The sequence below is a fragment of the Monodon monoceros genome, unplaced genomic scaffold, assembly GCF_005190385.1.
Source record: "Monodon monoceros isolate NGI ecotype Baffin Bay Population unplaced genomic scaffold, NGI_Narwhal_1 Super_Scaffold_11, whole genome shotgun sequence".
NCBI lineage: Eukaryota > Metazoa > Chordata > Mammalia > Artiodactyla > Monodontidae > Monodon > Monodon monoceros.
Window position 1 is genome coordinate 70602053 of NW_021703767.1, and position 12256 is coordinate 70614308.

Below are 12256 nucleotides of genomic sequence, written 5' to 3' on the forward strand. Positions count from 1 at the left end.
GTAACAGAAAAAATCATATTGGACCTGGGCAACTAATGTAATTTCAATGTACTTAAAGTATGAAGCGGGGAGAGGGGCTTGAAGCACTGTACACAGGGGCTGGATAAGATAAGAAGAAACATGATCACAGGCCCTTTCAGCCCAAGCAAAATACATTTCAGCTGTTTAGCAATAAGAAACCTCTGAAAAAGTTTTGGTAGGGGAGTGATAAGTATAAATATCGTTTTGGAAAGATCACTACAGGAACCATCTGAAATACAGACTGGATAAGGGTCAGGCTACAATCAGTCCAATAAGAAAGCTATTGTGGAACTTCCCTTGGTGGTGCAGTGGTTAAGAATCTGCCTGCGAATGCTAGGGGACACGGGTTTGAGCCCTGGTCTGGAAAGATCCCACATGCCACGGAGCAACTAAGCCCATGCGCCACAACTACTGAGCCTGCACTCTAGAGCCCGCGAGCCACAACTACTAAGCCCGAGTGCCTAGAGCTTGTGTTCTGCAACAAGAGAAGCCACCGCAATGAGAAGCTTGCACACCACAACGAAGAGTAGCCCCTGCTCACCGCAACTAGAGAAAGCCCATGTGCAGCAATGAAGACCCAATACAGCCAAAAATAAATAATAAATTTATTTTTTTAAAAAAGCTATTGCAATCAATAGACTACTTTATCCAACAACAGCAAAACACTAATTCTTCTCAATCTCACATGGAGCATTCACCAAGACAGATGACATTCAGGGCCATAAAACACAACTTCCCAAATGTAAAAGAACAGAAAATCATATAATAAACACTCTCAGACCACAACAGAACTAAACTAGAAATCAGTAACAGAAAAATGGTTGGAAAATCCCCAAATGCTTGGCTATTAAACAACATACCTCCAAATAACACATGAATCAAAGAAGTCTCAGAAGAAATTAAAAGATAAAATGAACTAAATGAAAATAAAAATACAACTTATCAAAATGTGAGGGACACTGAAAGCAGTACTTAGAGAGAAATTTATATCATTGAATGCCATATTAGAATGCCATTTCTATATATCAGAAAAGATCTAAATCAATCACCTAAACTTCCACCACTGAAAACTGGAGGGGCAGATGGCAAATTAAATCCACAGAAGAAATCATAAAACTCAGAGCAGAAATCAATGAAACTGAAAACTGGATATCAAGAGAAAAAATCAAAAGCTAGTTCTCTACAAAATTAGTAAGTCTTTACTGGGGGGAGGTAAAAATGGGGAATTGGTGTTCAGTGGGTATAGAGATTCAGCTTTACAAGATGCAACAGTTGTACAGTAGTTCTAGAGATCTACTGTACAACAATGTGAGTATAGTTAACTGTATGCTGATACTGTATGTAAAACCATATGCTTAAAAACTGTTAAGATCCTTTTTAAAAAGAAAGGCAGCAAGCCTCTAGCCAGGCTAAGAAAAAAAGAAGATATAAATTACTGATATCAGAAATGAAAGTGGGGACATCACTACAGACACCATAGACATTAAAAGGATAATAAAGGAATACTATGAACAACTCTATGCCCACAAATTTGATAACCTAGATGAATTGAACCAATTCCTCAGAAGACACAATCTGTCAAAACTCACACAAGAAGAAACAGACAATCTGAATAGGTCTATAGCTATTAAAGAAATTGAATCAGTAATTAATAACCTTCCAAAAAAGAAAGTACCAGGCCCTATGGATTCACTGGTGAATTCCACCAAACATTCAAGGAAGAAATTATACCAATTCTCTACACTCTCCCAGAAGACCAAAGCAGAGGGAATACTCCTAACTCATTCTATGAGGCCAGGATTACTCTAATATCCAAACCAGACAAAGATATCGCACAAAAAGAAAATCAGACCAATCTATCTCATGAACATAGATGCAAAAATCCTCAACAGCTATTAGTAATCTGAATCAAACAATGTGTAAAAGGAATTATAAGCCACAACAAAGTGGAATTTCTTCCAGGTATGCAAGGCTGATTCAACATTTAAAAATTAATTAATGTAATCCATCACCATCAACAGGCTGAAAAAGGAAAAGGCTATCGCAATGGACTAGGTAAAAGTTCGTGAGCACATGTATTAGAACACAACTGTAAGTAGTTATCCATTCACTCACACCATGTGCCAATACCTGGGACATAATAGAAAATAAGACAAAATTCATGCTGTCATACATAGATAGAGCCTACAATCTATCAGAGAGACAGACAGTGAACAAGTCCCTATTGCAGGAACTACACCTAGACCAGAAAGAAGTGGCAAGCTGACGATGATGAAGTTTTTTTGTTGTTTTTTTTTTTTTCCATACGTGGACCTCTCACTGTTGTGGCCTCTCCCATTGCGGAGCACAGGCTTTGGACTCGCAGGCTCAGCGGCCACGGCTCACGGGCCCAGCCGCTCTGCGGCATGTGGGATCTTCCCAGGCCGGGGCACGAACCCGTGTTCCCTGCATCGGCAGGCGGACTCTCAACCACTGCGCCACCAGGGAAGCCCGATGATGAAGTTTTAACTAGGTTAAAAAACAGGGAGGGGCTATGACTGAGGGGAATATTACAAGTAGGATATACAAAGGTCCTAAAGCAAAAGAAAAAGCACAGTATATCAGAAGTACTGAAAGGATCCAGGTTTAATATCACATAAACAATAGAAGAGGATTACATTACAGTTGTAGTTTTGCTGGTCATCAGGTAAAAATAAAGATACAAGAAGGCAAAGAAAAACACTCAGCCTCCTTACCTTCGTAAGCCTCCCACACTCCCCGCCAGCATCAGCACCATGCTCAGGAAGGCCCTGCTCCTCTCTGCCTGGTTTGCCCTGGCTGTGACTTACCCCACACTACTCCCAGGATTCATCACTGACCTACAGTCAGTCAACCACTGTCCTACTACACTTGACCAGTGACCAAGATACAGAAACAACCATTGACTTGTATTTGGAGAACACACAGACTTTCGCATTACCTACTAATGTAGAATTAAACACCTTCAGCTCTGAGGAAGAAGTCACTAAGGCCAGAGTTGATAACGAGTCACTTCACACAGAAAACTTATGGAGTAAAGATTATGAAGATGTCACTGCTGGTTATTCCAAAGAGCCCGTGACTGAAGCACCAGATGAGCCCAGCATCTTCATGGGAAGCAACGAGCCCAGCTCACTGTTTTTGTTTTTTTGTTAGAAAATGAAGCAGTTCTCATTAGCTGTGACCATCGCTCTGCTAACTACAACTTTCTAAAAGGATTCTGAGCCTCTGAACAAGCCTACCATTCCATTATAGGTGCTTGAATAATTGCAAAGACTGAGACATAGCATGTACCCACTTGAGGAAAGAGTGGCAGAAATTGTACACAGACAGAAAAGGGACATCTCGTAATCTCTTCATCATGTCCCGTTTAATGTGGGCCCAATAAATGTTCGTTTGAATTGAAAAAAAAAAGTTATGGGTGCCTACAAAGGAGTGCCTTAGGTGATGACCTATGACATCCAGGGTAAACAGACTGAAGAGCTGATATCCTTTTTACAGATAATGAAAAAAATAAAGATGGCAGGAACTGCCAAGAGTTACAGAATTTGAAGGAAAAACTCTCAAGTGTACAATCTTTTTCTAGCTGTGCTCCAGATTCAATCTTTCTACTCTTTAAGGAGAAATCCAGAAGTTGAAACAAAGTATCTTTTAAAATTAAGCACTTAAAATTTAATACACACACACAAAAATTCAATACACAGTAACCCTGATAAATAGATAAATAAATGTTATCCAGAAAAGATGTTTCTGAAATGTATGTAATATCAAAACTTAATTTTGCCTTTTCAACTATGATTTTTACCAATATTTAGTATATCTATTTAATAATGGCCATTTGAACTATTTATATTCAGCCTTTAAACACTTTCTGAAATTTCTTCAATGACTTGTATCACTTAATACAAAATTAATTATGTTTCTAACTGTAAGTTTAGTATCTTATAAAGGAATTACTTACAGGGACATTAAGTGCATACTGTAGTCCTTGAGGAAGTCTTTCATGTGTCTCCATCTGCTCTTCATCATTTTTCACTGTCTCCTCATGGACCATGAGTTCATCATGTGATATCATATCCTGTTGTCTCATTTCACTTTCTTGTAACACTTCATCTGCAGCAAGGATCTCCTGGTGAGGCATACTCCGATCTTGAAGAACTGACTCCTGCAGCTCTCCAGACACAGTAGACTGGCCAGACACTCCACCCATTACAACCATTGCCCTGGAAGACTGCATTTCGTCTATGCCGCCACATTTAAGAAATAATCCTTCCAGTTTGTCGTCAATGTTCATGCTTAAGTATAAATGCCTAGAAAGACCAAGTTTGGCAACAAAGCATAATAAATTAGTTTTATATGTCTACCTGAATGTTTTAAATTTCAAATTATGAAAGGTACACACTTTAATAAAAATGTTTTATTCATATAATTCAATATTGCCTCCAATTTAAAAATTACCACGATAAATTTCCAAAGGCTGGTAGAGTAAAACACAAATTTTTGTTTTTGACATTAAGACACAAAATCCTAATCTATTTCATTATGAAAAATGAGCATGACATAAAGCAAATTGGGGGAAAGTATTTGTAACACCAGAAAGATCCACATCCTTTAATATACTAAAATATCTTAAAAATAAAAAGAAATAACATTAAGAAATAAACTGAGAGAACAGTATCAGGCAAATCATAAAGAAAAATTAGAAATAGTCACTAAATATATAAAATAATATTCACTTACAGTAGTAATTAAAGAAATGAACATTAAAACCATATTTTATCCACCAAACTGATAATAATTCTTAAAAAATACACCTCGGGCTTCCCTGGTGGCGCAGTGGTTGAGAGTCCACCTGCCGATGCAGGGGACACGGGTTCATGCCCCGGACTGGGAGGATCCCACATGCCGCGGAGCGGCTGGGCCCATGAGCCATGGCCGCTGAGCCTGCGCGTCCTGAGCCTGTGCTCCGCAGCAGGAGAGGCCACAGCAGTGAGAGGCCCGCGTACCACAAAAAAAAAAAAAAATACACCTGACGTTGAGGTGGCAGGGGGAAAAAAAAAAGACACTCATCTACTGACAGTGGGAGTACATTAGTTCAACTGTTTTCAAAGGTAATTTGGTACCATGTATCAAAAGCCATAAAAATGCACATATTCTTTGAACTGGTGACTTTACTTTTAGGAACCTATCCTGATGAAATCAGAAGTACATATAAAGATATGCATGGAAAATCACTATAGCAGTACTTCAATAGTGAAAAACTGGAATTACACTGCGTATTCAACAAAATGAAACTGGTTAAATTATATTCATACATATGTTTTAAAACTAGACTACAGTAAATTTACTAAAAATCATTGAATCGTACACTTAGGATGGGTGAATTTTATTGTATATAAATTATACCTCAATGTTTTTCTTAAAAACAGAATCAGAAAAATGGCTATCCTTGGGTGAAGAGGCTGTTGATAGGAGGTAGGAAAAGGCGCCTGCTCTGGAAACTGACAATGTTTTTCCTGAGTTGAATGCTGATTGCACAGGTGTGCTCACTTTGTAAAATTTTAAGATGTATATCTCTGTGATATGCATACATTTCTGCCAGAATAAATAAATTCAAATTTACTGAATTTATGCTTCAGTAAAAAGTTAAAGTCTGTTGGAATTCAAAAAATATCCATACAGTCAAAAAATATTCTTGAAAAATATTTGAAAATTTGGGGAAAAAGCCTGATATTAAGGGAAATGTGTGTATAAATATGTGTTTGTACACAGATTTATTGAAAATGCTAACAATATTAATATTACCACTGGGTGGTGAAATTACCAGGCTTTTTTCATATTTACATTTATCTCTAATTTGAAAACTTTCTATAATAAAATTTTATTCTTTCAAATGCTTTTAAATTTGTTAAAATGGAAAAAGTAGTATTTTCATTACTAATATATTCTTAAATAGTTGCACATGATTAAATAAATTTAAGAGGTCATGATAAGAACTAGACACTATTAAATAATTACATTATCTTATTTTTTCCATTATTATAGAAAAAACAGGCAATATTAAATCTTCTAACTTTCATTGCTGTAAATTCGCACTCCATTGTGTTACTTGAGGAACTAGCATAACAATAATCATGAAATCCAAAGAAACTTCATCTCAAAGAATGTCAGAACATTGGTACTGTTTGTTTTTTATCAGACTGTGCAAAATAAACACACACACTCCCCCAACATGATGGGCCCACGATTAATAAATGCATTAACTATGTTTCAGTTTAGTCACCTCTTTCCCAAATCAATCAGGTAGTATTGGTTACTACTTTGATCATAGCTTTCAGAGGTAAAATAAATGATCAGTTAAATTCAAATACACTACTGAAATTTAAATACTCTTTCATTTACTAAGGTTATCATCTAGGGAGAAAACTTTACTTAAATGTACAGCTCAAAAAACAGCTCATATAAACAGCAAAGTAAATAAAAATATAATTCATACTTGCTAACTTTGTCTTCCCTGGTACCAGGCAGTATGGTTAAGTCCAGAATACATATGGGACAAAGGAACAAGAATCTAATTTCTCTTTCCAAAATCTTTAAGTAGTCTAAAGGACAAACATTTAAAACATATCACCAAATAACTGTCCTCTTCAAATATTCTATTTATCACATTTCTAGAGAATAAACTATCCCACAACTAAGTGAAATTTAAGTCTCTTAGGGTTAAAATTTGCTTATTTCTTTGGAAATCCTTACCAAATCAATTATATTCTTCTAATCTGTTTATTGTTTTCCTAAAGGATTTGGGAAGCCCCCAACTTAAAAGGGACGTATATATACACAAAGCCACTCTTTATTGCTGTGACATCTGCTATTGCCACATACATCATTATTTAAAAAAAAAAAAAAAAACCCACACCCTTGGGAGCTTTTAAAGAATACGGGAGAAGTAGTTATTAAAAGAAGACATTAATAAAAGACATTAGACAAACTGACCTAGGACAGAACTTTTTTAAAAAAATTAGCTGAAGTTGAAACTGGCTTACTAACCCAATGCAAGGTCTATATTTCCCTTAAGTAGTGGTCCTCATCTCCAATGTTTTTTGTCATGCACCTCATCAATTTTTTAAAATTTATCATATCCTAATACATGTATACTATTTAAAACTATACCTATAATACTGTGTTAATATGTAATATGCCTATTAAAATAAACATAAAAACATAATTTTTTTAAACTAACCTTATCCCTAACATCAGGCTGAAACAGTAAGTACTGAGGAAGTCAAAGTACTTTGGAGAGAGAGAATATCTGGGGGGAAAAAGGCAGGTTTGCAAAAAAGTGCCAGAATGAGGGATTTGGAACAGGAAGATACCACACCTCAATATACAGGTAGTAAATAAAACAGGAAGTGGAAATACTGTTAATGAAGGTAAACTTGACCTCCTCAAAAATTTTCTCGAAAACAGGCCATATATACAGAAAAAGGAATCGCTCTTTGTTACATATGGTTTCTTATTCCTATGACCCCAAATTAAGCCATATATTTCAAATTACTGGCTAGCCTAAAAACTGTTCTTGAGACAATTTCCCTTAAATACCAGAAAATACAAAGATTTCAACACAGATTTCCATATCAATGAACTCTGCTTTGACAAGGTTTTAAAGTCAGTTTTGGAAAATCTGCCAGAATGAAAACTGTATGTACCACTGAGCCAGCAACCTCACTGCCAGGAGTATATACAATCCTATGTATGTGCTTAGTCATAAAAATTAACCAAAGATGTATGTACAAGGATGTCTGGTGCGACCTTTTAATGGAAAAAGACTGGAAACAACCTAAGCATCCAATAATAGAAGACTTGTTAAATTAATTATGATTCAACCATACACTGGAATACACACAGCCATTAAAGTGAATGAGGTAGTTATATGTGCTGGGTAAAAAGTTTTCCAAGATATATTAAGTGGGAAAAAAAAAATCAAGAAGAAGATACATAGACAAATAAGTGAGCCCCACTTGTATCACACACCTCAACCAGCGTCTGGGCAGAGTAAGCTGGACAGGAAATAAACAAGGCTCTCAAACAAAAAAAGTTAATTTCACTAAGCCCATGGTAAATGGGAAAAGGACAAAGCTACCCTAAGAAAAATGATAAAGAAAAATATGTTTTTTATTGTCCTTGAAGCTCTCTTATATGCACTTACTATCTTTAACTTTCCCCCTTGTAACTCCTGCATGATCTATGTCAAAGCTCTTATGTGCTTCTCTGCACATTCAAAAACCCAAATACAGCAAAAGGTCCCATGCTCAAAAGTTGACACAGGCTACTTTCCTTCTCTAATTTCAGTATTTTCAGGAAGGATCAGCTGAGTGTAAAGAAAGGAAACTGATGTTATCAATCTGCACTAACATGTGAATATTTAAATGTCTCTTCCTGCTAAACCTTCAAAAAGCCAACTGTTTTTTGACCCAAATGTCTATACAATTAATGGAAATTCAGGTGTCAGGAATATTACACAGGAGAGAGAAACAAAGAAAGAATGCTTAAGTCATGTCACTTACATGAAAGGCTGCTCTGGAAGAAAAAACAAAATAAACAACTAATCTGCATTCCCAGGAGCCTCTGTCAAATGGGGAAAAAGAAGGACTAGGTGGAGTAATAAGCAATAAGCCGCCTTGAGCTCCTTGTAAATGACCCATTATTCTGCAACTGAAGGAAGCTTGGGCAGCTGACAAAGAATATAAAACCGCAGAGCTGTTATGATCCAAGACAGGGTGGACAATGATGTTCTAGAACTAATTCAGCTAAAGGTAAGATGGCACTCCTTCTGCAGTTACCCAGAACAGAGATTGCTAAAAACTAGAACTTAGTAAGAGAGGGAGGGAAGGAAGGGGCCCACTTCAGGCCAATTTCTCTGAAAGCCCCCTTTAGCAGATTACTTCAAATGCTGCATTCTTTTCCCCCTTCCAAGTTTTGTTCTTCCCTCATCTCCATCCCTCTGCCAGAGAAGCTAGAAGGTATAGTAAAAGGAATATTGAGGGGACCACATTCAGCTTTCTGCTCCATTCAATTCTCCCTCTCCCACACACACCCCCACCATCCTTTCGTACTGAAAAATGTTTGGTTCAGCTGTGTAAAAGTAATCCAAATTGCAGCCGATTAAGAAATCCCTAGTCATTTAAGCCTAATGGCAATGCGGTACTTAAAGAGAATATAAATTATCAGCCATCACTTTCTCCTGCCTTCCAGAAAAGACAGTTGACTCTTCTTGTTGGACATTCTAATTTAATGCTTCTATTCAACTGTGTGCAAGCAATTAGAAACTATGCTTTATAGATCTGTATAAGTTGAAATAGAGTAAATAAGCTTTGAGTCAGGGCTTTTTCATATTTTCAGAGGACAAAGTTAACAGAAGCATAATATATGAACAAGTTGGGCATTACTACTCATTTTTTAAATTTTTTTCGGTACGCGGGCCTCTCACTGTTGTGGCCTCTCCCGTTGCGGAGCACAGGCTCCGGACGCGCAGGCTCAGCGGCCATGGCTCAACGGGCCCAGCCGCTCTGCGGCATGTGGGATCCTCCCGGACCGCGGCACGAACCCGTGTCCCCTGCGTCGGCAGGCGGACTCTCAACCACTGCACCACCAGGGAAGCCCTACTACTCATTTTTAATCAACTATACAATGCTTACTGCGTTTTTTTATGGGAATTCTATAAATTATGGGAATTCAACTTAAAAATGCTTACTGAGTTTTTTATGGGAATTCTATGCAATTAATAAGGAAAATTTCTTTCCAAATTTATTAATAGGTTTGAGTCTATATTATAAAATTCAGAGATTATCATAACCTGGAGAAGAAAGACAACTAACACGTGTTGAGGATCTACCAGGTATAAGACATTATGCTGGGCACACTGATATGTTACTTCACTTAATATTTACAGTAACACTCAAAACAGTAATAGTATATCCCCATTTAACAGACGAAGAAACTGGAGTTTACCCAAAGTCACAAAGCTAGCATGTAAACTGGGATTTGAAAACAGACTTACCTCGTTTAATGCACTTTTTACCATACTGTACTACCTCCGTCTTGAAAAGGCCCTGGACACTAGGAACTCGTTGAACTCATTCTCTTCTCACCCACCCACTCTGAAGCCACCCTGTCATCACTGCTCGGCTTGGTAAAGCAATCCTTAGTTGGCTACCATCGCATGGCTACCATGGGAGAATTCTGTGTGACACAGAATCCCTTTTCTCCTTCAGCATGCATAGACACCTTCCACAATTCCTAAATTCCACTTCTACCTATTATTCACAGCTCAGTAAATTTCTCCTCGTTCTTTTTTCATGGGTTCACATATACCCCCTTAATCCTTCCATTCTTTCTTCAAACCTTTACCAAGTTACTTTAGGAAAATCTCTCTTTCTTTTTCCTTTACTTTCCCATTTTCACTTGGAAATCAAAAAAATAATCCTAAATACGGCTGATAAATGTAGGAGCTATGCTAAAGATATACCTGTATCAAAGAAAAGAGGGCTGTAAGTTTTAAAGTGAAAACAGATTTGAAGGCTTGTGCCATAATCCTCTAATATTCTTGAAAGCACCTACTTTCCCCTTCAGAATGTACATGAATATTGATCTGCCACTTTATCACCTTTAATTGAATCTGCATTCAAGTGTGAAAAAATATATCTCACTTAAAGATGCTGCTTTTCTGTTTTATTTACTGAGTTTGGCTGTAATATTATTTTCCATCAACATTTATTGAATAATGTAAAACTTCAACTAAATGAGTCAAAACAGATTATAGTTGGCAAGCTTAGGAACCTAAACATCATTCTTTTCTATAAAAAGAGTAATTTCCAACTCAAAGTCTTCTCCCAAATCAATACCCTGCCTTGTATCAGAACCCATTCAACCTATAAAGAAACTTCACTCACAGGCTAAAGAGAAGTACTCAAAGGAACCTGAAACAGATTTAAAAAAAAAAAAAAAGCTAGATTTCACAAATTCCTTCTGATTCAAAGTATTTTCAACAAACTCCTTGCTGTCTGGAGGATGCCAGTTACATTAATTTGGATATTAATATTTCTAACCTATGTAGTCAGTGAGAAATTACACCTTACAAATATCAGCATTAGAAACACAAGTATCAATCAGCCTCAAGATCAAATTGGTATTACAAAGAAACCCATGATCAAAATGGATTTAACAATCTGCCATTTGTCATTCCTCAGAAGTTTTCTATTCCCTCTCATCCTTCAAAAGTATAGTTTTGATCTAAGCAAAAACTGCTTCATTTCTAATTTAGAAACAAAATCTAGCTCTTATCTAGGGATACTCTACACTCAGAAACCCCTTCAGATACACCTTTGTATAACTACCATTTTGCATCTATAAAGCATATTTTGTAAACTATGCCCTTTGACTTTTAATTGTTACTATTCAAAACATCCTAATAGGAGCATCATTTACAATAATGGCAACTAGACAAAAAGGCCTTTTTTATTAGTGCTAGCAACAATAAAAGATGTTTAATAAGAGAATTTACAGACTAAAATAAATCACTTTACACAATATGACAACTAAATAAAAACCTGTGATCATTTTTTAACCACAGAAAAATAATTTATAAATATTTAAGCCAAAGTTAACAGGCATCTCTATATGCCCAATGCCCCGCTCAAATAAAGCAGAATCTAAGCATATTCTCCATTCCAAATACTCATCACCAGTCTTCTAAAACAATGTAACAACAAGAAATTAGTGGTATTTAGAAATGGTAAGACATCAGATTTATGGCAACTGTTTGTTGAGAAACAGCTATATTTTATCTTTAAAAGGAGAGGGAAAGGGAAAAGGTAAAAAAGATCCAAGCAAAACAGAACCCTACATTCTGCTAGATCTAGTTGTTTCATCCATCTCATTTTATGCCAATAGCAACAATTCAAACATTCGTATTAAAAATACTTACTCTATTAGGAAACTATAAATTTTCTACAGTTTTGTAAATTAAAAGAAACATTAAAAATACTTCTTAAACTTCCCTACACACTAAGCTATTTTTAATATGTACTATGTAATAACCAAGACTCATTTCAAAACAGAAAAGTGTTAACTATTTAAATCAAAATTTTAATTTTTAAACATTGGATAAATGCTCTCACTTCACAATACAAACCCTATTTGTGAAGTACAATAAAACTAA

General features: G+C 36.2%; 1 protein-coding gene across 2 annotated transcripts in view; it reads right to left on the reverse strand.

Moving 5' to 3' along the window:
- Nucleotides 1-12256, reverse strand: part of ZNF148 (zinc finger protein 148) — a 131055-nt gene that overhangs the window by 77227 nt on the left and 41572 nt on the right. For both annotated transcript variants that reach the window (XM_029213685.1, XM_029213686.1), the window contains exon 4: nt 4001-4349. In XM_029213685.1, the coding sequence (XP_029069518.1) occupies nt 4001-4333 (333 nt within the window). In that variant the 5' untranslated portion in view covers nt 4334-4349. The remainder of the gene's footprint in view (nt 1-4000; nt 4350-12256) is intronic.